The sequence below is a fragment of the Neodiprion lecontei genome, chromosome 7 (assembly GCF_021901455.1).
Source record: "Neodiprion lecontei isolate iyNeoLeco1 chromosome 7, iyNeoLeco1.1, whole genome shotgun sequence".
Taxonomy (NCBI): Eukaryota; Metazoa; Arthropoda; class Insecta; order Hymenoptera; family Diprionidae; genus Neodiprion; species Neodiprion lecontei.
In genome coordinates this window covers 4,722,335-4,749,584 of record NC_060266.1, presented here as the reverse complement: position 1 = coordinate 4,749,584, position 27,250 = coordinate 4,722,335, and the positions used below count along the sequence as shown (strand labels likewise).

The 27,250-nt window shown below is 33.8% G+C and overlaps 1 protein-coding gene and 1 long non-coding RNA gene across 3 annotated transcripts in view; both read left to right on the top strand.

The window, feature by feature from the left end:
• Positions 1-15,626, top strand: part of LOC124295463 — a 37,569-nt gene extending 21,943 nt beyond the window's left edge. The window contains exon 4 of the long non-coding RNA XR_006905399.1: positions 14,983-15,626. This is a non-coding gene — a long non-coding RNA (uncharacterized LOC124295463). The remainder of the gene's footprint in view (positions 1-14,982) is intronic.
• A 54-nt stretch (positions 15,627-15,680) lies between these two features.
• The window catches only part of LOC107219736 (growth hormone secretagogue receptor type 1), a 69,876-nt gene continuing 58,306 nt past the window's right edge, over positions 15,681-27,250 (top strand). For both annotated transcript variants that reach the window (XM_046745221.1, XM_046745222.1), the window contains exons 1-3: positions 15,681-15,810; positions 17,082-17,197; positions 21,785-21,947. In XM_046745221.1, the coding sequence (XP_046601177.1) occupies positions 15,726-15,810; positions 17,082-17,197; positions 21,785-21,947 (364 nt within the window). In that variant the 5' untranslated portion in view covers positions 15,681-15,725. The remainder of the gene's footprint in view (positions 15,811-17,081; positions 17,198-21,784; positions 21,948-27,250) is intronic.

Genomic DNA, 27,250 nt, shown 5'->3' with positions numbered 1-27,250 from the left:
CTCGAAACATTTTTGGCTTTCTTTTTTTTTTCATGAGAAATTCGCTAGATGTCAATTTCGAATAAAAAAGAAAATAAAAAATCTCCGAATTCGTCAATTTTTATAAATTTCTACGTGATTCGAACCCGAAAATGCGATGAACCGTATTTTTCGATGCTTGAAAAGGTTTTTTCAACCAGAAGTAAGAAGAAGTTCGGCGATGCTTTATCGATCGGCGGTTATATTATTTCCGAGGATCGGGTTTACATGTTTGTCAGGGTTATCCGTCTTCTCGGCGTTTTTCCGTTGCGGAAATTGGACTCGAAAAGAAAAAAGCGATGTTGAAGAGTTAACAAATTTAGCCTTTATTCAATTGCTCAATTATTCACAACTATTAAGAATGATTTTGAATACGATCTCATTTAAATTGCTCAGCAAAAAAATCATCCGATAGTTGTATTTCATTTTCAAAATATTTCAAGACCGAGTCCATGATTTTTTTTTTTTTTTTTTTTTTTTTTTAATAACCAAAACATTGTTTAACGGTCTGAAATTTTCCATAAAATTCTTGAAAAATTCAGGGCACCGTTTCAGTATTTGGACTATTGAAGAAAAAAATTTCAGGAGTTCACAGATTTGAGTAATTTGTATATAAAAAAAAAAAAGAAAAGGCACTTATAAGAATTAATGAATAATTCGAAATAGACCAAATTTTCTGCGACAAAAAGAAATTAGCTGATCTTATCTTGTTATTTTTTTTCACACAATAATTGAGTTTCACAAATTGGATACAATTGAAGAGTAGAATTTAATGAAGTACATTTTTTTTTTTTTTTTTAAAGAAAATTCCACAGACCAAAATTTAAGGTATAACAGCGAAAAAACAAAAACAGTTTCTCACCGTTTTCCTTAAAAAAAACTTTAAATTTCACGGGAACTTGCAGCTCTTTTCAAATCTCCTTTTTCAATCAGCTCTCACGAAAAAAAAATCTTAAAAACCGCGAATTTTTATTTTCACGTATGATTTTTCGCGCTTCTACGGAGATTAGCAAAGCTGATCTACGAGTCGGTCCTGCCACAGCGTACAATGAAATTTTCGTCCAAAGGATGGTTGGAAAGTGTCCAAAAAACTTTTCCCCACAACCAATAATATTTCATTCTCGTACAGCATGTTCGCACTGACGTAAATATATGATACGTAACGACGATTGTAACGCGAAAATTGTGCGAGAAACATCGGAATTAAAGTGTCGCAAAAATATCTGTTGAAACGATTATACGCAAAAATTTGAAATCAATTTTATTAGTGAAATCAAAGCAGCAAATCGCCGTTTTGTACTCACGTGTGTGTTTTTTTTTTTTTTTTTTTCTTTCTTTTTTCTCTCCGTTTCTTCAACTATTCTACAGGTGTTTTCTATTTCCTGTCGGTCGTCTGTCTCATCGTTTTCAAACTTTGACAGTCGCTTGTACGAAAACAGATGCCAAATTTATCAAATCTCTGACACCGTGAGTAAAAAAAAAAAAAATGGGTTGAAAAAAAATTTGTGATGATCGGAAAGAAGGATCGGTGTCCGATTTAATTGTTATTTAAACAATTTTACGGTCGAACGAGGTGATACGTCTGTTGAAATTCTAATGAATTTTATTTTCTCGCGATTTGCAAAGATCGATTGATTTTCTAAAAACAAAAAAAAAATAAAAAATTCCGCAACATTTATTACGGAGTTACTCAAAAAACATCGCGGCCAACCTTGGAACTTTGTTACTCTGCCGCAACATTACGTTACGCAGAGTTACGACTTGGAGAAAATTCTGAGAGAAAATTTAACGATTCTGAAATGGAAACCAGTCTTAGTTTTGTAAAAAAAAAAAAAAACAAGTTTTTTCAATCGTTCTTCCTTTTAATCGTAGAAACAATCCTGATTCAATCAAGGTCACTTTGAAATTGTACGTTAATGTCGGTTCTGGGGTAAACCGGACCCCACCGTGTAAATGACCGGGGTTAATTCAACAGAATGTTTCGAACCGAAAATAAAGGTGGTTGGTAATTCCACCTACATGTATAATATCCCACGCGTTGCAAGATCAGTCGGTGAGACGTTGGGACAGAAAAGGAAAAAAAGGAAAAGGTATAGGAAGGAAAGAAAAAGAGAGAGAGGGAAAATTAAATGAAAGCGAGCGCATTAAGCCTCGTCGAAACTGTACGCGAGAATTAAACTGTACGAGTATATTTCCCTCCCAAAATCCACGATTGTTTGGCTAACTAATGGAGAGCAAAACGAACCCTGCCTCCTCCTATATCTGTGTGAATGTTTTCCTGTGTGTGTGTGTTTGAAGCGCTTTTCCACTGAGATGAGAAAACAGGCCGTATAACCATGATCTTAACGATAATGATAACAATCAAGTAAGATACACTATAATTAACGTTTCTTACCTAGTTGTAATATACGTTCTACGTATCGTGTGTCAAGTAACAATTATCCGAGCGAAACGGATTAGGGACGGAAAAAAAGCAATTTTTTTTTTTTTTTTCCATTCACCGACTACAAGATCTTTCCGTGGAGTCTGATTTATCGAATTTTAGTAATTTTATCTACCCACTTTTGTTCCGTTTTTACACAACGACGATTAACAGTGACGATAGAAAATGTATCGAATTTGTATGCAATATTCTCATCATACTTGTTTTTTTTTTTTAATTTTTCTTTTTTTCTCACCTTCAAGAAATATCCGAAAATTGACAATTGATCGCAATTTTCGCGTGCGAATACTTTTTTTTATTTATACCAAGATCAGGCATTCGGTGAAACGTGTCGCGATGCCTACCTTACCGATAATTCTTGGTGTTATAGGTACAGCTTGTCCAATTTTAGGCTATTACACAGCCGACCTTGTTCGAAAAACGTCTTTCCTGCAAATCGTCCGAGACGGATATTTCTCTGAAATATTTATCTTTCTTCCGACTACAATATTATACTCGCGCAGGTGTATGTTACACTCGGAAAAAATATTCATCTCGAATGTATGATTTTGTTCTTCGAACAGAAAGATTTTATCGAAATATCAGAGACGTGTTAAATGGCTAGAAATTTTTCATCGATTTCATCGAAATTTAACGTACCAATCCGTTTCGAATGAAAAAAGTTCTCAATACATTATTCGTATTAAAATAGCCAAATCTTTTCCCCGAATATACTTTTTTTTTTTTTTTTTATCTTTCACACAAGTTTTTCCACCAAAAATTACGATTCAATGATAAAATTGTCATTTCTTTTACTGTTCTCAAAACGCAGTTAAAAATATCCGCTATTCGGCAGTTGGGAATCATTTTCGAAAATACATCCGTTTTGAAAGCGAGCAGTTTTCGAACAGCCTGTGGGAAAAAAAAAGGACCAAAAAAAAAAAAATATTGTAAAATTCGCCTTCTCGAAGTAAAAATTTATCCGGTTGAAATGAATTTTGTATCCAATCGAAAGAAAAATTTCCTCGCCTGTACCGAACGAATTGTATTAGACACACGTTCGTATTCGTATGAAAATATTATTATTTTTTTTTTTGTTCAAACAAATCCCGAAGAATTTTGATTTTCAATGAATAATATTTTGTGTATATGTATATATATATATATGCAATAACCGTACCGCATAAAAAGACCGATCAAAAAACAGAAGGAGGAATAAAATGGACCATTCTCCATCCCTTATTGAATAATTCAAAATCGAAGGTTTCTTATTTCGAATTTTTCGTCCCATGATAAAATTTTTCTGTTTATCATCATTCTTGGTGTTTTTTTTTTCTTTCTATCATCATTATCTCTTTCATTGTTATCACAAACGTGTATTAAATGTAAAAAAAAAAAAGAAACCAGAGTCCTCGTCGAAAGAAACAAACAAACCGGCCATTGAATTCGATCTGAAATATTCGGAGAGCAAAATATCGCGTCACTTTCCACGCATTCTTATCTTAACAGGATAAGAAGAAATTTGTATACATATATACATACATGCGCATACATATAACATAACTGCTTGTATACATATGGATAAAAAATTTCAAGGTTGACAACGATTGGCGGAAAAGGTTGGACGAGTTTTTCCTTATCTCGGTTGAATTTTCTTTTCCTTGCATATTTTTCTCTCTCTCTCTCTTACTTCTTAATTTTTTTCTTCTCTTCTTTTCTCTGTTCTTTCTTCTCTTTCTTTCGTTCCCACCACATCGTAGATAAAGACTGGGGAATACATGAAACAGAGAAAAATAGGAAAAGGGTAAAAAAAAAAAAAAGGATCTCTCTCTCTCTCTCTCGCTGCTATTCCGCTCTATCACTCAGAGCTCCTTTCACTCTCTCTCTTTTTTTTTTTTTTTTTCTTCACCCAAGGTGCCCACTGTCCTATGTATATTGTTGCACACACATACGTGCCTTGCTGTAGGTTAAAGGAAACTCTTGACTCTCGTATTCCAAGAGTTATCGACGCTCGTGTAAGAGACAGCCAATCGGAGGGCATCTCTCTCTCTCTCCCTCTCTCTCTTTCTCTCTCTCTCTGTCTCTCTCTCTCTCTCTCTCGTTCAACCTTTTGCCAGCCAGCTTGGATCACAGCCAATATTCTGCAGGCGGCTGCCCCGCGGAGTAAAAGCGGTCTCTTTCACCCGAGATATATTACTCATACCTACCTACGTTTTACATGCATGCAACCGAGAGGCGTATAAAATAATTGCTGAAAGGCATTGTTGGAAATTTGTTTTTTTTTCTTTTTTTTTCTACTCTTTTCCCTCGCGCTATTATGCCCGGTTACAATTTTCTATCAATTTCTTTCTAATTACCTGCGTTTTTTTTTTTTTTTTTTTTTCTTGCTCATTTTTTTTTATATCAATCTTCGTTTTCGACATCTGATGTAGCTAATCTTTTACTCCGGCGTAACGTGAAATTGAAGATATTCGGATTTTGTAAATTTTGATCACAGATTTTGTTCAACGGATATCAATCAGGATATTGGTAAAAAAAAATTGGTAAAAGAAAAAAGTTGGTTCAGCTTTTTGTATCGCGATCTGCAATTTTTCTTTACGTATTGTTTTTTTTTGAGAAACTTTAGCCTGTAATTTTCATAAATAATATCCGTCTCGAGAATCAAAACAGAGTTTACGTAACGAGTGAATACGTCGATGATTAAAATAACTGAATTATTAATGGAACAAAATTTTTTTTTTTATTTCATCTTCGGTCAATTCATTTTTCTAAGATCTGTTTCTAATTTATCTATAAAATTTTCTGTTAATGCCAGTAGCGTGTGTGTAGAAAGTTTTAGCGTAATCTATGTTTTATGCGTTACAACGTTTAACACTTTGTTAATTTTTGTACCGAGGAGATTGAGTGTTTTTTTTTTTTCTTTCTCCTTTTTCTTCACAACGATACGAGAATATATCATTTATAAAATTATTATGCATAATTATATTTATCCTCACATCGGAAATGAAAGTGCGAATGTTCAATATACGCCGCATGATTAAACTTTCGCGTGAATATTCGTTTGGTCTATTATAATCTATTAACTTTCTGCCAGATAGTGAATAAGAGATTGTTAATTAGCGTTAAAATTGTTTTTTTTTTCTCTCTTTCTTTCTTTCGTTTCTTTCGAGAAACAAGAGTTTCAATTTGAAGATTATTTATTTTTTTTTTTCTAATTCTATTTAACGTAATTTCATTATACACATACACATATAAACATACAATTAATACCGCGTTGAAGATTTTTGCAAAATGATCGGGGTGTCAAAAAATTGAATAGATGTATATATATACATATATATATATATATACACTGAATCTCTTGAATAATTTGTACTAAACGGAAAAATTACAAAATTGAAACAAAAAAAAAAAGACACTTTTATTTTAACGTAAACTTGACCTAAATTCGTTTAAAAAATTGTATCTCTTCGGACTAAAAGTTCGCTTTGATAAAGTGAATTTAATGCGACGTTTTTATACCGCGAAAAATATTTATACTCCCAGCTGCCACTCACTCAATAACAGACGGCCGTTGAAAATTACGGAGAGAGAGTGAGAGAAAGAGAGAGAGAGAGAGAGAGAGAGAGAGAGAGAAGGGCGATATCCGTACTTTGGCCGAAGTTGCGATTCCAGCTGGCACCGGCCATAACGCCGGCAATTAAAACTTGCCAAAATGTACTTTGATTCGAACTTACAAATTCAACTTTCCGTCATTTTTTGACCCAGCAAATATCGGAATCCACTCTTTAAAGTCTAACTATTTTAATATATGTTTAGTTATAATATATCGATTTAATTCTTATTTGTGATCAACGAATTGCGAATAATTTTGATACGTTTAAGTGCAATTTTTACAGTCTGTAGAGAATTCCGTGTGAACCTGACCAATTTTTGTTTGAAAAAATTTCCGCATTCCTCCCAAATCTGAAATATTACCCTGAATTTTTTCACATTTTTTATCCAATTGCTTAATTATTTATATACATATATTTAAAGTGATTTTGCGATGGATCTTTTTTTAAGTTTCTCAAAATTCTCTGAAACTGTATTTACTATTCCAAACAATTCAAGACCGGGGCCATCATGGAACAATTTTTCCCATTTTTTTTTTTTTTTTGTCAACACTTGCAAATCTTTTTTTTCAGTAATTTAGGAAAGGTTCTCGTCAAAATCACTTTCTGTGGTTGTGAATGATTGAACCGGTTTATTAAGAAACGTGGAAAAATTTATGGTACTAAAACAAAAAATACAATTTTTGAGGATTGCTTGGAACGTTTTGAAAAAGGTACCTTTTCAAAATCACCCTCAAAATTTATAAATATTGAACAAGTTGAATCGAAAGATGTGGAAAAAATTCAGCGTACTGTTTCAGAGTTGGGAAAATTGCATTTTTTTTTTTTTTGGATTCGCACATAATTCGCCATATTAGATGAACTAATATATACAAGAATTAAAAATTTAACAGCGAAATTTGAATCGCCGTAAGACGGATACGTCATTAAAATTGACAAGCTTCGCGTCTCGTTTGATCGTTAAGATATTTCGAAACCTTGGCTAGACGAAGTGATTCGCGTTACGCATTTCGAAGCATCTTTTAACGATTTAGAAAAAGTTGCTCGATAATAAGAGCGCGTTATTCGACGTAAACTCGAATTACATTCAGCGCGCCTTTGAAACGAGTACAATATTCAGGATGGAATCGTGCTGCCGGCTGATGCCGGATAATTCTCCATTATAAAACCACCGTGGCAATAAACCGAACGGAGATGAGAAGCGAGCGAGCGAGCGAGCTTGGAATTTCCGAGGGGGATGAAAGTTCAACCCGTCAAACGTTGTTTCTTACTTTTCTTTTTTTTTTTTTTTTTTTTTTATTTTTTCCGACAACGATACCGAATCAACCGTATTTCATTTTTTACTACGTTGAGAAAATTTTACAGCGGAATCCAGAAATTCGAATGTTACGAGTATGCGTAAAAATGAAATGAAAATTAACAGACAATTATCGATTTTCGACCGAGTATACTTATAAAAATTAAAAAAAAAAACAGAAACTGCGAAAATACATTGAAAAAAATGGATGAACCGCTTTTTTTACCAGTCAATTTATTCATTTGCTTTTCTTCAGGTTTTTTTTTTTCTAATTCGATCGACGATATTTTGGTTGATTTAAAACTCAAATCATTGCAATGGAATTTTTCGATTCAATTCTTTATTTTCTTTTTTTTTTTAAATAACTAGCGAAATGAAGAATTTTTTACGAGTCTGGAATTTCAACGAAGCAGCTCGTTATTTATAACATCTAACTTAAACATCCTTTTAACGGCAAATTTTATTCACTATTGTCGAATTCTCATACGAAATATATTTGAACATTTTCCAAAAACGATTGAAACTCGATTTTTCTCGTTGACAAAAAATTGAAAAAACGTCGACGATCGGACTTGGAGAGTGCAAATTCATCACGATTTTAGACTTTTCAACTTGAATGCTTGTTCCCTTTAACGAAGAATTTGTTGAACGAATTAATTACAAGCTAGTTTACAACTTGAATTCCGACTGTAAAAAATCGTTGGCGAATCGAAATTCGTATGAAATTTTAAAGAAAATGAACCGTAACGCAATTTCTAAAAAATTGTCGACAACCGGACTCGGCGAATTGAAATTCGTAACGATGTCAGACTTTTCGACTGGAATGTATTTTCTGTTGTTTTTTTTTACAAACAATTTGTTGACGGAAGACGCATTTAAAAAAAAAAACATCAGCCTACGACTAAAAATCGAGTTCTTATTCTCAGGAATTCCAAAAAAAAAAATTAAAAAAAAAAAAAGATTCCAGACTTTTCCACTCGAAGGTTTTTTCTTTTTTCGTTTTTTTTTTTCTTCTTCTTTTGCAAAGAATTTGTTGACGAAAAATTTATTAAAAAAAAAAAACCAGTTTACATCTAAAAATCGAGTTCTTATTCTCAAAAATTATTTAAAAAAAAAAAAGGAGCGATTTCAGCGTTTTCGAATCGATTGTTTTTGAAAAATTTTTTGTTCATCCCCGTTATTGCAGATGTTGGAATCAACTTCCGGCGCAGCGCGTTTCTCGGTCGCGTGTCTCGGTAGTCCCAAGATATCGTCACACAACAGGCATGCCTATAATACGCTAATCGGGTTTGCGCAGGCGCGCGCATTGGTTCATTCAAGTGAGGTTCGCGGGTTCGGTGTCTCGGAACTATCAGTGCGTCGTCAAACTGACGCGTGCAGGGTTCGCTTCGTCGAAGAACGACGAGAGTCGCGATATTTTACGGAAGGAAATAAATAAAACGTGCGTACAAAAATCGCGGCTCGATCGAGAGATTCACGATCGTAAAGAACCGCGATATTTTTTTTCGCTGATGGTATATATATATATATATATATTTTTTTTTCCCTTCATTTTTATCTCACGTCTTTCTTCTTTGTCTTATTTCAACCCTCCGTTTCCGTTCGCATCTTTCTCGTGTCCGAGTTTTCAAACTGAACCGATGAAAAATAATAATAAATAAATAAAGAAAATCAAACGGTGAGTCATTTTTAATACGAGTAAAGCGAAAGTTTCCGTACTGATGTAATAATGACGTAATAAAATGATGCGAAGTAAGAAAAGTGAAGTGGTGGATTTTTCTCTCTCTCTTTTCTTTCTTTTCTGGTTTTTTTTTTCTTCTTCTCTCTCCTGTCTTACTCCGAAAATATTATTCATCATCGAGTGAACGTAAAATATGTGTCTAAAAAATAATGTCAGGTTTTGTGTGAATTTTTGTTTATAATCTGTACGGTTGTGCGACGGGGGAAGAAACAAACTGCTACGAAAAATCAATTATCCGTAAACAAATCGCTTTCTATTTTAAGCGATTCCAAATCAATGGGTACGTTTTTTTTTTTTTTTTATTTATTCAAATTGACGTATAACGTCCGCTATTAAATATATAATATATACATGGATTAATAACGCGACTCGCAATTTATCCACGATGTTACAAAGCCGATACTGAAAAAATCCGCATCGACGTATAAATAAATCGATAGTTGTTAAAGAATGTTTTAAACTTATATCATCTTTTGGCTGGTCAGAGTCAATTATTAAAAAAAAAAAAGAAAGAAAAACGCAGCTCGCAAAATTATCTCAAGTTGAATTTCGTCAATGCTAAAACTTCTTCCGAGTTTTGATCAATTTTATAGCTGAATATAATTATAAAATATGTATACGTGTAAGGAGAAGGTCGAAATTTGAATAAATTCGAGGTCTTTCGTTTCTATAAAAATTCCTTTGATTAGGTTTAAAATTTCACCGATTAACGTACGGTTTTTTTTAATTCTTTTTTTTCCATTATTACTATTGTAAACAAAATTAAACAGACGAAAAGAGACGAGAAAGTTTATTTTCAGCCGAAAAGTTATTAGAAAATTTTCAAATTTTTATATTCAGTAATCAACTGATTTTCGCAGTCGATAATTGTTGCAAAAAAAAAATTTGACAGATCGAAGCACTTTGGCAACAACAAAAAATCAATTGTTACTAATTTTATAAGAAAATTTTCAACCCATCTTTTAACCAATTTTATTAAATTATAGCCAATTTTTTTTTTTCTACTCAACGAATTCGCTATTAATTGTTTTACGCAAATTTATTCTATCGCAAAAAATGTTGTTTGCAAAATCAACGTAGTAGCATTTTTTAATTTAGAAAAAAAAAATGGCACTTTTGTATAGCTGAATTTTCTATTTTCCTCTTCGACCTTATAATAAAATACCAGTTAAAAAAAAAAAAAAAAGGTACTTTCAATCTTTTTCTATTCTCCTTATCAATTTCGACGATTAAACTCTTACTCACATTACGCGGCAGTTTTTTTCATGCGAAAACTTCAGCTTACCGTTTAAAAATTTGACGTACTAAAATTTTTACGAAAATTTACAAAATTCTTCATGGTTTTGGATCCATCGAAATACGCTTCATAGTTATTTTTCTTTTCCATCAATTGATGTATCGATCGAAAACTCGTGACGACTGATTTCATTAGTTGAAAAATTCTTCCCAAATCACGGCTGAAGTAAACTTTTTTCTCTAGATCCTGAATCAGTCGCAAAGATTTTTATTTATCGATTCGTTAAAAGTTTTACACATTTTTCATTTTGCAGTGAGTCTGGAGCGAATCTTGAATCTGTACTCAAAACCGGTACGCGTGTAAAATGTGAGATCGAAAAATTCAAAGATCGTTGGGACTGTTTTGGCTTGTAGAAAAAAAAAGAAAAAAGAAAAAAAAGAAAAAAGAAAAGAAAAAGCTAGCGAGCTTTAAAAAATTATCAAAACCTGAACCTTCTTTATCGAAACCTGAATCTTTTGTTGTTACACTTTTTCTCGCATCAGACACGCGAGAGCGTGGGAGTGCAGTCTTCTTGTTACGTTGACTCCGTCGAATCTAAAATTATAATAGGCCTACTTGGGATTGAGTAACGCGTTGAAAAGCGATGCGTTACAAGTTACACTCCTGCCTTGTCATCAGGCTCGCCAAACTGCGGGCGAGAAAACCTTTAAAAAAAAAAAAAAAAAAAAAAAAAACTAGCAGGAAAAGTCAAAAAATAAATTGATGTATAAACGATCAGGACTGGTTTGAAAAAATCGACTACCTATTTTGCTTTTTCCAATGTCACGTGTTTAATAGTTTTTGAAAGAAGAAATAAAGCGCCTGTCTTCTAATTTGAGCCCTTTGTATTAATACTTAGTCATTTCTAAACGCAATTTTCCAATTTCTACTTATTCTTTTTTTTTTTTTTTGCTATTTCTCAATTTTTTTAGCTCAGTAACGATGCAATGTAAATAAATGTCAGACGCATATTTTCGTAGGGAATTTAACTCTCCCCAAAAAAATGTCTGTAACAATCTTTTGATGACCAAACTCTTTCAAAAGTTATTTCGCTTTTTTTTTTCTATTTTTTTGAAAATTTACCAGTTTAATTTTTATTCACCGATATGATTTTACAGCGCTTGAAATGCTCCAAAAAAAAAAGAAAAGAAGCGAAACCGCAATATTTTGCGATAAGTATATTATTTTTGCTGTTAATCTCGTAAAAAAAAAAATCATCGTTGAGAATAAATTTTAATATCGCGCCAAAAATATTTGTTGCGTAGGTAAAAAAAAAAAAAAAATAAATAAATAAAAACACGCAGATAAAGCAGCGAATTTTTCCTGACACCGATTTTAAATTGCTAGCGCATTGATAAATCGGTGTTTAATTGACAGCGATCGTTCGAGACGATTAAATTACGGTTTATTAACGGCCCTGATTCGATGAATGACGGGTATCAATTGCCAGAGCTTAATTTGTTGGATAGAAAATTTGCAACTGATTGACACAGATTTTCGATTGCTACATTACGTGCCGATCAATAAGCTCGGCTGGTGATAACGCGTGTTATCGGTGTTATACAAATTGGCTCCAATGTACGGGGGTTAAACGATGTTAATAGACTGCCAAGTACGAAAAATCCCTCGCCGAGGAAGCAAACAAGAACCGATCGGGTATAATAACGGGGCGGGGTTCAAGCTCCGAATTTGAAAAGCTCCGAAAGCGCTTGATTCCGAATTATTTCGTGGCGAAACTTGAAGCAAAGAAATCAAACTTTGGACAGACGACAAAGTTCCGAAATGCAAGATTCTGAAGATTCAAGTTACGATTGAACAAAGTTCCGAAAAGTAAAGTTTCGATAGAGTAAAATTCCGAAAATTAAAATATAAAAACAAAGAAAGATCAAAATGGGGAAATTTCACCGAGCCAGAAATTCACTGAACTGAAAATCTTCGATCGTTCGAAATTTCGATGTCTCAGGTTTCTAAATTTTCTCATTTCCGCACTTTCGGAACTTTGACTCGTCCGATTTCGGACGATTCGAAACTTTGATGTTTCGTCGAAGTTTGATTTCTTTGCTTTAACTTTCGCCATCAAAAAATTCGAAATTTGCTGCTTCCGGAACACTTCAAATTTGATTTGGAAGAATTTGTTAAAAGTGTTTGAAAATCGTCGATTTAAATGAAAAAATCGATATCGGGTTTGGATGAAAATTTATGAAAATGAAAAAATGAATGATTTCGATTTTCCATACTTTACGCTTTTAGCATTTCTTGACTCTCCACCCTTCCGACTATTTTTTTTTTTTTTACAGATTTTGAAAACTCCAACTTCAATAAGAGTAAAAATATTCAGTTCGTTTAAAATTCGCTTGTTTTATCTTTTCTTTTCCGTTACTTTTCTGCATTGGATTAATCTCTTGCCAAAAATTGCACGGCTTTTGTTTTAATTTATTAACACCGCGTGAAACTGCGTTTATTCTTATCTTTCCGAGTGGGGGGGTTAAACGGCGTATATAATACGCAGTGATAACCCAACTTCCTCACAACTCCGAGCAGGTACTTAATATGATTTCGGCTCAGTGCGTTCGCAGCCTTCGGACAATTAAGTTCTATATAATATACATATTATACATACATATATATATATATATATATATGTATACCTACCGAACTTTCAACTTCTCGCGAATTGCGAGAAATTGGCGAAGTTTATTATAAATATATTACAAATGAACGTTCGATATTTTTAACATACGTAATAAAGTCGATTTTCAATTTACGTTCAATTCAGAATTATTGAGTAATGGAACGACAAGTTTTTTGAAACGCACAAATTCCGATGTATAAAAAATTCGGTCTAAAGTTTTATACTTTAGACCAATAACAGAATGGGAAAAACAATTTTTATTTGACAATCACTCGAGTTTTTTTTTCTGGTTTTTTCATTGATTTATAATTTTAAACATTGAATCGGTTGTTTTTTTTTTTTTTTTTTTTTTTTCTTTTTCCACATCAAAATTTGTGCGTGTCAATAAATTTGAGTAGCTCAAACTTTATTAATTCTAAACTGAAAAATATTCTTTTTGTTGCTCTTCAATATGAAACATTAAACCGGCTTTTTTTACATCGAAATTTGTGCGTTTCAATAAACTTGATTAGCTCAAACTTTATTAATTCTAAATTCAAAAATATAATTTTTATTGCTCTTTAATATAGAACATTGAACCGGCATTTTTTTTTAATATCAAAATTTGTGCGTTTCAACAAACTTATCGTTCGATACCTAATAATTCTAAATTCATTTTGACGGACTTCGGTGACTTGTAGAAATTTACACGTTGTTGATAGAAACCGAAGTTAATCGATGTAATCATGTAACACATGATTTTGACATTGTAACTTTGCACCAGGATGTTTTTCAAAGCCGTCTCTGTTTATTGCCTCGCTACGCGAGAGTATCTCTCGACTCTCACCTTTGCCATCTCCTACAATACGCCCGTGTCTGTAACATCAAAGTATATTGACCAAATGAATGTAAATGGCTTTTCAGTCTATTTCAGGCTTCGGTCTATAACGTACGTTTATATATTTTTCGGATGAATTGAAACTCGCGACGATACGTCGCATAAACAATTACGATATTATAAACTGAGAATATCTCCGTACGTCGTGTAAAAACAAAATATTTTTATATTCGTGCGTTGATGCAAATTATTTATTGATTTTTTGGTTTTTTTTTTTTTTCCCCCTTCCATCATAATTTATTGATCGTTTCAAAAATATTTTACAAACACTTGCAGAGAGAGAGAGAGAGAGAGGAAATCAGTCGGTCGTTAATTAACTAATTTGTTAGATTAATTGGCAGGCATGTATTCACAGGTGATTAAATTCAATGCTCGGTGCGTATTTTTCGTCTACAAATTTAATTCGTATTTGTCAACGTGAAGTTTAGCTCGTGAAAAATTCTTACCGACACCTACGAGAGGAGAAAAAAAAAAAAAATTGAAATTGAAATTATAATTTTCATTCAATCGTAAACCACTCTCTTCGATAATTATTTCATTTACTGCCCTAAATACCTAATTGTTACAATACATCTGGCGCAAGGCGATCTTGCAATAGCGTACATTGTGTGGGCGTAATACAAGCGTTAGCAAACACAAATAATCTACACTTGCAATGAGAGAAATTTTTAGTTCCAGTTACCGCTCAGTCCTCGACTATTTTCATTTTTTACCAAAATCGACAAAATATAGTTCTAGGTAGATAATGAAAATTAGTTTTCTAGCCGTTACCGGAAACTCTGATATCCGTTACTGTTCTTCCTCATTACGATCACTGTTGCTAGATTTTCTCGCAACCGTTGCGAAAATTTAACGCTCGCACTAGAATAAATTGACGTTAAAGCCTTGTTTGACTAAAAAAGTAGAGTAAACCTCAGAAACTGATTTTGCGTTGCAATTACCAAAAAAGGAACGACAATAGCGCAAAATGTTTACGCGTACCTAGTTTTTCGTAATTCCAACAATATTCAAACAGTTTTTTTAACGATGCCTGCTTTATTCAATTTCTCTAGTCACCGTAACAAATGAAGATTTTCTCATTGTCAGTGTTGAACGATTTTTACAGATGCGGTGGCGAATCGTTCGCGAAAAAATCATCGGACGACGACGATGATTCACTTGGCAGCAATCCTGGACAGCTAGACGTTGATTTGATACGCGTAAAAGGGTGCAAAAATGCCAAAAATACTGCACTCCGATCGCTTCGAGAAAACGGAAATCATACATTGGCTAAAAAGCAATTGCTACTGTTCGGTTAAAGTGATCAAGTGATTCGATTAAGTTTAAAATTCCTTCCAGCGGTCGATAATCGCGATATTTGCCGCTCTTTGGTGGCTCGAATATTCACACGATAAATTGAAACAATATCGCGAATGTTTACGAAGTTTGTCGACAAGATTCGAAAATTTTTATTTATTTTCAATATTTAAAAAGTGTGAGTTGAAATTGATTCGTTGGTTCGTGCGTAAAATTTTTGCAATTACTGCGAAAACGATAAAAGAGGTAAAAAAAAAAAAAAAAAGAAAAGAAAAGAAAAGATGTTGCAACGCTAATTGGAATGGAAATAAATGTGAAAAATATAACGTAATAATATGTGCGTGTGGTGAAAGTGGTTGAATAATGAAAATCTTTAATTCGACGAATGGTGATTATCATGAAAAAGGCTGATTCGATTAATTTTCCAAAATAAATCTCGTTTATAAAGATTATAAGTATATTTAATACGTTGTTTTGTTTGTTTGTTTGTTGTTTTTTTTTTTTTTCTTCTTGTTGTTAATCGCGAACTCGCAGAGAGTAAAAACAGTGAAAATGTTTACAAACATGTCTCTTGGTTTGAATTCTTCGTACTATCCAAGTGTAATCACCGAATCTACACTATCGGATGGATCCTTAGGTGAGTTTTTGCAAATTTTTAACAGAGTCAAAGCCGAAAACCGAAAATCAATGGCACAATCACGGTTGAGCAATATTTTATCACACTGTGAAGAACATAATATAAAAATGTTACAAGTACGTTTTTCAGAATAATAATTAACTGGTTTTTTTTTTTTTTTTTTTTTTCACACGTTGCATCAAGTTTACCGAACTGTTAGATCGGCTTTCGCATTCTGTAGGCGATACTATTGAATTGATGAAACGCGATGCGAAAGCTATATAGAGCGAAAAAAATCGCACCGCATCGTTTTCCCCTATTTCGTTCGCTTCATGAAGCGATAACAGGGTAGCGATTCGATTTTAGTGGATCGAATATACATGCCTAGTGAAGAAAGGTATATATATATATATATGTATGTATGTATGTATGTATATGTATGTATATCTATGTATATATTCAGTCTATGGCTTTCACTATGCCAAATTGTATCCAGGGTGTTTTTCACTCCGTGGAGTTTCGTTCTGAAAATACGCAAAAGAAATGAGAAAAGAAAAAAAGAAGACCGAACGAGTGTCTAGAAATTATAAACTATCACGAAAAGAAATTTTTGCACTTTTCGCATGTAACTGAATTTCTCTCTGTAGATATTGACGAATGGTGTTTTTTTTTTTGGAAAAAATTTTGTGCTTCAGTTTTTACCGCCTCGCAAAAATGACGAGAAAATTTTGAATACTCGAGGTGTTTGGTTTGATTGTTTCGACGTAGTTAAAGAATCATGAAATTTTTTAACGTGCTATAATTGAATTTTAATTCACGCCAATTCCCGAGTAATTGTTCGGTTTATTTTATCGTGGTAAAATCCATGGTGAATCTGGTACAGAAATCTAGAAATTTTTCGTAAGAAAGTGGAACAAAAAAAAAAAAAAAAATTGACGGTAATATTTGTTTGAAAATCGAAATTTTTCCGTTTATTCGCGATTTGATCTGTCATCGATAAATCTGATGTAAACTTTTGCTCATATTTTCATCGAGATTCTGGAAAAAAAAAAAAAAAACTAAACAAATAACTGCAACTCCCATAAAAAGACTTTTAAATTAATAAAATACGATTATCAATTACAGACTAATTTTGTTTTTTTTTTTTTTTTACCTTCGTTATTTCAATCGTAAAATAAAACCCTGCAAAAAAGTATTCTTCGAATGAACAATTTTGTAGAAGAGTCGGAAAATTTGACGGTCGATAATTTGTTGAAATGCAAAATGTGTTCATCTTCACCTTCGTTTTACAGAAAATGGATTTGGGAACGCGACTATGCCGCCTTACATGTTGCCGGCTTACATCAGGACGACCTCCATGATAGTTTGCATCCTTGTCATGGTGCTGGGAGTCGTCGGTAATCTCATGGTGAGTTTTCATGGGTTTTATTACATTTATATTACAGGAGTGACGAACTAGCGCAATGGCAAAATTAAGTTTTGCGTCGCGGAAACAACGTTAACCGAACAACTGCACTGAGAGAAATTTTTATTTTGACTATTTTCATTTTTTACCAAAATCGACAAAATATAGTTATAGGCAGAAAATGAAAATTAGTTTTCTAGCCGTTACCGGAAACTCTGGTATCCGTTGCTCAGCCGCAAGAATTGTAAATATTATTCGAAGTTGACTGAAATTGTGTGAAAAAAAAAATTGTCAGATGAAATAAAAAATCAGAATTTACACGTGGTGGGAATAATCGCGTAAAATCAGATCTCATAAAATATTCAAAGCTCAATAATGACACCTGAATAAAATGCGATTAAACAACCCGTCGACTTGAATTCAGGATTCAACTGTAAAAATTTGATTTTGCTTCGGCTCGGCGGATTCTTTATATCTCCAAAAAAATAAAAAAATAAAAATTTCCCACGTCTCTAATCATCGTGAACGAGAATTTCAGAGGCAAGCAGGCATCGCCTTTTCGTCAATTCAATTCGCGATCTTTCTCTTCCCGAGTTTGGAAAGTCAAGCTAATGAACCCGGGAAAAAGTATACAGATTGTTGTATAAAGATATAATTTATATCGCAAATTCGTCTGATAAATTCTCTCAGTGTTTATAAATATAACAATTGTTATACCGATTGTGACGAAACGTGTTTAACGTTATCATCATTTGATCTCCACGCTTTCTTACGAAAATATACTAAACACACAGGTTCATCTCGATTCGTTAGTTTATATTCTAAACAATTCCACGCCTATCCGATACAAAGAAAACAAATGCAACCTATTAAACAACCGTTCGTTATAAATAAAAAAGAAAAAAAAAAACGTAATATTTCGAAATGCAAAACGATTGATTCAAAGTTTTCGTCACGCTTTTATCTAATTTTCATTTTTTTTTTCTCTCTTTTTTTCTACAAAGTTAATTTGCCCCGTCAATCTGAGTTTAAATTTATAAAAATTAAGCTAACTTGGTGAAAAACGAAAAAGCAACAATTTTACAAATCCTTTTATCTGTAATTGATTATTACTAATAATCTTTGATTTTCTGTTCTATCTTCACAAAGAATTTCGTTTTTTTTTTTGTTTGGTCTATTCAAATCCAATTCGACGAACACACAGCGTTGATAATTATCATTTTGGTGATATTTCGATTTAAAGGGAAATTCGTATCATTTGGCCATCGAATTTCCTAAATCTGGATGCGGGAATAAAATTTGTTTCACCGCAAAATGATAATTTTTGAGCTTTGAATCTATAGCGATTTGTCGGATATTTTTCTTACGTTTGATTTGAAATTTATCACACTGAAAACACGGGGATAAAAGCCAACCGTTTATAGCTTGATAATTAAGTAAACTGCCAAAGTCGAGTGGTGGGGTGATAAACTTCCTGAACTAAAGCTCGAGCTTCGAATAAGCTAAAGCTCAAGCCACGCCTCGTTATAACGCGCTATAAATTATATTACAATATGCCGCGCCGAACAATTCTCCGAGAATTTCTCAGGCTCGACAACTTATTTCACCGCAAGTGTAAAATACTTTCGCAAGCTTTGACGGGGACGCGATTTCGAACCATTAATTCGACTCTCAAAAATATGCAATGAGGAAAATTTCATTTGTTAGCAACAGTGATCGTAGTGAAAACTAATTTTCATTTTCTACCTGGAACTATATTTTTCGATTCTGATTAAACGGAAACGTTTTTAAAGACACCGGAAAAAGGATACAAAAAATTTTTTCATACAAAGCTTGCAAAGCTGCGAATAAATTCGATCAAACTCAATTGAATTTTCGTCGCACGGGGTGAATTTTTTTTTTTTTTTTAACCCACGGAAATTTCATCGAGAATCGGGTCAAAAAAAAAAAAAAAAAACATACAATTAACTGTAATTTGGTAGAAAAATTATGTCGACAAGAAAAAACTGTGTTGAAAAATATTTAACGCAAGGAACAAATTTTAACACGAATGCTTAAAAGCGGTGAATAAATTCAATCACGTTGAGTTTAATTAATTATCTTTGCAAATCGGTGAATTTTCGGTTTTTGATCGATTGTATTTTTTCAATCTACGAACCATGCAATATTATATCACTTTTCTGTTTTATTTATTTATTTATTTATTTTTTTTTTCACATCCGTAATCTTTTCAGCGTTTTTCACTCTCGTCACATCACAAACGCGTAATGACACTTTTGTTTTTATCATTATGCAAAGAGATTTATCGCAATATTACTGCGTTGGATGAATTTTTTTGTTTTTTTTTTTACCTAATCATATCTCGGTACGATCGACTCGAAAATTTATAGCCAACTTAATGAAGACTCGGAATCATATAAAAATTGTTTTCTCTCCATCGGTGTTGATGTACAGTAAATTTTTCGTAGAATATACTTTTTACAACGAATTACTGATCCTGATAATTTTTTGACGATCGTACTTGTGGTAATTTTTTTTTTTTTTTTTTCTTCTTCTTCAGAATCTTCATTCATTTGTGTACAAAGTTTCTGAGAACGTTCGAATTTCATCCAAATATTTAATAAATATTGAAGCAATTTCAAAGATTTTCACCAAAGCTTGAGAAGAGCGTTGAAAAAATTAAATTTTGTACGATTTTGCAAATATTTTTTTCTAAATCCGTGTTCAGGTGTCTAAACAATTCACTAAATTCTTACGATATTCAAAACTAAATAATTAATAAACAAAGAAAAAAGATTAAAAAATATACTCAATCGAAACTAACCGAGCAAAAAAAAAAAAAAAAATTGTATATTTTTAGTCTGCGCAAATAATTTTCTACTTCAAATTCAATCGTAGAAACAATATTTTATTATTTCATTACGTATAACGATAATCGATAAAATTATCATAATCATTTTCTCACCTTGAATGTGTAAGGTAAAAAAGTCAACGTTTTCTGTCAGTCGTCAAAGTAATTTTCTACTCTCTCCATTTGCTTTCAAATTGAATTATTTTCGAAAAATGAGCACGTATTGAGACGTGATATTTTCCCTGATTGTTACCTTGAGTATGGAAGACACGATCAGGTACTACAATCAATACTTGACGGATGACATCAATTTTCGCAAGTCTCTCCCGACCCAAGCGTTTCTTTTCTTTACCCACTTATATATACATATATACATATATGAAAAAAAATATATATATATGTATTAAACTGGTTCCAAAAAATCTACTTTTTTTTTTATTCAAAATCCCCTCTGAAATACTTTCGGAGGGGTGAAAAAAGACGCCTGTCAAAAGCGGAGCTCTTAATATTAATATTTAGAAGTCGCTCATCGCGGATTTCTATTTTCCTATTAAATAGCATAGGAAATTTGTTTGTTTGTTTTTTTCTTAGAATTTTGTACCTCACGATCCAATAAACAAATCCAAATGACTCGTACCAATTTTTATGGGAAATTGAACAGTCTACAAAAAGTGTCTCTTATCATTTTTTGATAAATCGACTTATTCCAAAGTTATTCAAGCTCAAAGTTCAATTTATAGTAAAGTCAACTATTTTTTTTCTCAGCCAATGGCAAAATGTTAAAACTTGTTACTAAATATTACGAAATTTTTCTTAAAAATTCTATAGTTTGTGATTTTCAATGAGTAAGGAAGTCAGTTGACAATTTTATAATTTTCAAAGCTCTACTTTTCAATGACAAATAACCTTGCTGAAATCAATTCTGCTTTCAACGGTAAATTCCTTTTCGAACACTAGTTTAAAATTTTCCACTCCATATCTAGAAAAAACAAAATAATTTTCAATTGCATTAAAATTGCTTATATACATATATATATAAACACACACACACACACACACACGTGTGTATGTCATGTACGCGTGCGTTCGCGTGTAAGGTTGAGGCAATTTTTCTGAAAACGGTGAGAATCCGCAGATACGGCAAAATTCTTTCGATGACTTTCATCCGGCGGTTGTTCGAGAGTCTCTCTCTCTCCTTCTTCTTGCCTTCTTTGCGCCTCGCTCCGCGCCGTTTTAGAACCTCGGTAATATATTTCGTCCACAAATCAGAGCCCCGTGACAGTGCAGCTCGCCGGATTACACGACCTCACCTAGAATCTACGGTTAAAGGCGACACCCGGCTTTACAGGAATAATTCAAAAGCTGTACGCGGGCACGCTTCGAAAAGGCTCGGCCGAATAGCAATAATAATAATAATAATAATAACAACAACAACAACAACCATAATAATAATAATTAGCCGTAAGTCTCTTGTGCCTTGAATTTCATTACGGGACTTATCCTGCTTTTTTTTTTTTTTTATTTGGTGTTTGGTTTTTTGGCGTTTGAATAGTTTGTGAAAAAATAATTGAGTCGTACACTGAGAAAAATTTCTCTCCGGACAGAGAGATAGAATTAGAAATATATACGCGAAGATGATTTCGAAACAATTATATTTGTCTTAAATATTATTTCTTTGCGAAATTTCGAACGCCCCGTCATGTTGTTTCCTAAATGAGTGTTCACGTTTGCGTTTTCAGGTTCCGCTCGTCGTCTTCCGGGGCAAAGACATGAGGAACAGCACGAACATCTTCCTGGTCAACCTGAGCGTCGCTGATCTCTGCGTGCTTCTCGTCTGCGCTCCGACTGTCTTAGTCGAAGTCAACTCCAGGCCGGAAATTTGGGCGCTGGGTGAACACATGTGTGAGTACTGAGTTATACATTATTTACTGTCCTACTTCACCAGGTTCGACATCCGTTTCATCGAATAGAATTTCGAAATTTGTCAAAAACCTGAGCGTATGTATAATATGACCCTTTTTTTTTTTTTTTTTTTTAGAGTCAAAAATTTGAATCGCGGTACCGAAAACTGATGTGACTTTTCCGTCGCCGTGAATTTATCTGTCGTCGGTCTTTGGTTTCTCTTTTTTCTTTTTTGGGGGGGAGTTTAACCTGAAACTTGAATGCTTGAATTTCAAATTTGAACAAAACATATCGATTCGATATACTGCGAATCAATTTTGCGGTTGGAGTCTGTTGCCAACAGTTTTGCGAATTTTCATTTTTATCCCCAGGCTGGTAATGACAGGAAGATTATTTCCCGCGGAAATATCATAGATTGGAAAATTCGAATGCACGTGCCAGTTGAATTAATTAACAAAATTTCGGGTATGAAATAGAAAATATGATCAAAGTTTCACTTTTTTGGTAAAAGAATTTTAACGGTCGTAATTTTTGTAGTTTATTAATTCTTTTGTATTTGGGTTTTGTGAAAATATCAACGAATTTTTCACGTGATTTATCACGTTAGATAAAGAAATTAAAAAATCGCCGACTGTTTGACGATATTTATAGGAAATGATGCAACTGCAAATATTCAGATCTTATTCGAAATATAGCGAAAAAAAGACAACGAAAAAAAAAAAAAAAAAAATAGTTATCAGAAAGATATTTAAAGGCGAGAATATCGAGATGTCGAATTCGGCGGAACGGTTTTGATCAACGCGCGAGGTAAAATGAAATCGAATCGAATGGAAAACCGTAAACGCAACGATGAAAAAACAAGATAAAAATATAAAAACAAAAAGCTCGAAGCCACTTTACGTTTGACCGTAAAAATTTGCACGATTGTCGTGAAATTTCGTTGTTTTACGTACGAAAAATAATACAACATGCATGCGAATGTCAAACCATTTATTATCGGTTTTATCGACCATCACGATCGACGATTTATGCGTTTAATATTTCTACACTGAGAGAAATTTTTTGTTCCGGTTACCGCTCGGTTCTTAAATATTTTCATTTTTTACCACAATTGAATTTACCACAATATTCAAACAGCTTTTTAAACGATACCTGTTTTACTCCGAAGGCGTCTGTAAAAGAAGTCGATAATCGCGTTTTGATTGATAACTTTTCGGCGATACTGTCATCGTTTATAATTGCAAAAATTGTACAACTTCAACGCTGTTTTATAATATGGCGAGCACGTTCCTCCGTTTGCAATGTACCAAGATCACGTCTCGGAACAGTTGCAGCAATGTTGCTGCAGCTGTGACAGCGATGCAAATCAGCTTTACATGATGCAACATTGCGGATGCATTTATGCAATTGGACGCGTCGTAGCGTTGATATAAACTATTCTACCTGCAACGTTTCTCACCGCGATTGAATCGAGATTGCAGAATTAAGGATCTGCCAAACGTTACGAAGTCCAATCAAATAGCTGTAAAATGCAGGAATTAACGTACAGAGTGTCACGTTTTAAATAATATACTCAAATATATCGATAACTAAACTTCAAATCGAAAAATCATTGCAACAAAATTTGTCGGATATGAAAGGGGACATCGGACGAGTATCCCAGTTTTGTGGTCCGGGACCTCTGATGGGCCCAATGAGACCCAATTTTTGTTCTTTAAACGGAACCTGCTATTTTTCAATTCATGTTCTTGTTTTTCATTGAAAAGCAATTGAGTTTGATTCGTAGTCTTTTTTTGGTCTTGGTCTTCGAACAGGCCCAAAACGTTGCTCCAAGTTTTCGTCGATCTTTGAGAGGAATTGAAAAATTAGAACGAGTTTTACGATCAACGGAATTGTTCAACGTTGAAAAGTGTTCAGGCGCTTGTTTGCATTTTTTTTTTCTTTCTTAAGCATTGCTAAGCGTTTAAGAACCTCTTCGTGGTGTACATCACGTAACGCTAATCCCGGCCGTTCTTAAGCGCTTAGCGATGCTTAAAAAAAAAAAAAAAAAAATGCAAACAAGCGCCTGAACACTTATCAATGTTGAACAATTTCGTTCATCGTAGAACTCGTTCTCGTTTTCAAATTCTTCGCAAAGATTAACGTGTCGCCGCTCTTTTCGCAAGATAACTTCGAATAAAGTTTTGGGCCTGTTCGAAGACGAAAAACCAAAATATTGACTAGAAGTAAAACTTACTTAATATCCAATGAGAAATAAGAAAATGTAATAAAAAAAAGCAGCTTCTGTTTTGAGAAAGAAAAAGTTGGGCCTTAACGGGCCCTTCGTATGCAACAACTTTTTTTCGAAAGATTTTTAAATTTAAAGTTTAGTTTTCGATACATTTGAGTATATTTTTTAAAACTAGACACTCTGTTGACGAAGGTTTGAAAGTGCAAGTGACGTTAATATAATTGTATTTAATATGAAAAAACATTTGGTTGATTGATATTTTGAATTATGTAGTAATAAATAAAAAGGTTTGTTTTTCTTACATATTCTCACTTTTGTTCCTCCTAAATTCAAAACAAATGTAAAAGATATAAGTAACTAGAAAGTGAAAAATCGAATTTTCACCATATTCCACATTCATCCAAAATATTTCATTCAACCCGAAAAAACTTTTCAGAGATCCCGAGTTAAAAAATCGTGATAATATTTTTTTCCGAAAGACACCCAATGCATAAATACATATCAACATCGGGTCGAATCAAGGTACAAACATACGTGTACGTATAAATGTTGGAAAATGGCAAGACGTTAACTCTGCTATTGGATATTTTCACCGGTCGAGAGAGTTTAGTGCTCGGATTTTATGAGCTGCGGACGACGTTAGATTTGCTTCTTATCAGAGTCGGATCGCAACTTTGTCCCCCTCGTATATATATATGCGACGTTCGACTGCAGTATCGCGGCATATCTTTGACATTAGGAAAGTCGTTTGGAATAAAGTTACAAAAAAAAAAAAAAAAAAAGAAAAACGGAGATTGGTAGAAGGCGAGGAAAAACGGACGCCGCGGAAAATTCATGTCGAATATCACATTCCTAGTTTTTTTGTTTTTTTTCTCTCTTTTTTTATATCCAACCCTTGTACATTTCGAACCAATTCAGGGCAAAAGCTTCTCGACCCTCGTCCAGTTGCACAAATAATAATCACTGCGAGTGCACTCAAGTATAGTTAACTCTTATCGTTCACATCGCTGTTTTAAGATAGAGGGAAAACGTTCTTCTACTCAGACCGTCACGAAAATTGCAAAAGCTCAGATAAGAGTAATACCGGAACGACCTTCAAACCGGAAGCTGTCGCTGTACGTATAAGCCTGCAACGGAAGTGCAGGACAACGAACACTAGCGGTGAAGAGGCGGTGAAGGAAACGAATCCAAAGTGCAGTTTACGGTAGGGAGAAAAGCGATGGAACGAGTGAACCAATTAGGTGTGTATTCCGAAGGTGTTTTGTGCTGAAAGCTCTGCTTTTTCACGATGCGATCACGTGATGCGATCGCGTTACAATCTCAGTTTGATCCGTATCCCGGAAGTGCGATCATTTTGAAATCCGTTGAGGGTAGTTTTGAGTGGCTGAATTCGAATCACCTGGTCAACTTGTTTCATGTCTTCATCTATGAACTGAAACTGTGCTTTTTAACTTATTTAGAGCTTATTTTTATTTAGTTCAGTTAAAATGGGTCTGAGTAAAAAATATTCGGGACGAGGTCGCATTTTTGGGAATTCAGCTTTTTGACACTCGGGAAATCAAATCCGGAGTCATTCTTTGAGCCGCATAGACGGAGTTTCAGGGAAACAGGAAAATCTGAGGTTTTGAACGTTTTCCCTCAGAAACTGCTACCGATAGATGAAAAATTACTTGACTATCGGGTAGAGCGGAAAATTCTGCATTTAATCGCGTCCTTGTATGTCGGAAACGGAGTGGGATTAACGACTTTGGAAAAACGAAATTATTTCACCAAAATTCCCTAGATTACGTCGATAAGTAGAATTTCTTTTTTTATTAATTTGCCAATCCGGCTCTGTTTCCGACATATGAGGACGCAATTGAATGCAGAATTTTCCGCTCTACACGATGATCGAGACATTTTTCATCTGTCGATAGCGGTTTTTGAGGCAAACGCAAAAAAAACGTCAAATTTCCATACTTTCTCGAATTACGCCGGCTATGCAGCTCAAAAATGACTTCAGCTTTGAGATACCGAGGGTCAAAATTTCCCTTGAACAAAAATTCAGCCGTGTACCGAATATTTTTAATTCAAGACTACTTCGGCTGTTCGGTGGTTGAAATCTTAATTATCTACCAGTTTAACCGTATTCTTGATCTCGGAGATACTGAAACGTGAATAAAAAGAGATTGAACACGTCGGAGCTACGAGATGAAAACAACATTTTCGAATCTCGGAATCCAGGAAATTTCGACCTACCCTTGACGATGGGTTTAAAACGATCGTAAAGGACCCTCAACTAGTTACGAATTGATTTGTTATTAGGGTAAGGTCCGAGACGAAGAGCAGTTGAGGTCCAACTGGAAGCAGGCGGGACAAACGATGATCGTTGGAAGGTTTACGATCTCGAGCTCTTCTAGCCTGGGGCGAATAGTAGTTTGGAGTAAAGTCCATTCGGATGATAGCTGAGCTCCGGATGTTTGAAAATGCGGGGTGTGATGTAGGCAGTTTTAACAACGGATATAACACGTCATCCTACTTACCAAATCGCTTGGAAAAAGCACGAAGGTAGAAACGTCCTTCCGTGCTCGTGTAACATTGGACGTGCGTGTCATGCGGAGCGTTAAATCCACTCTTCAGGATCGGCGATTCGGACTGCAACAAGTTCATCGCAGCGTGTCGTCGAAAAAAAAAATTAAACGTCTCTAAACGCGATGGAAATGTCGAATAAAACAAAAGTGCAACGCGCCGTCAGGATTATCCGTCTTCCGGTTCGACTGGCATCTCTGTAATAACGCCAGTAATTCTATATCTCAAGTAAACAAAATAATAACGTTAGTAACTGTGCACGTTTAAAGAGGAAGTTACAGTTTGGACGGTTTAAAATCGGACCGATTTCTAAGAGTCATTTTTTATTTATTTATTTATTTTTTTTTTTTTCAAGAAAATTAAAACATTTGGAGCAATTTGACTTTGAGGGCTTTGTTATTCACAGTTTAAAGAACATTTTAGAATTTTTACACTTTAATTAATAACAAAATGGCGGCATGGCGCGTACAAGTAGCGAACGATCAGGTTTTCAATCCGCTGGCCC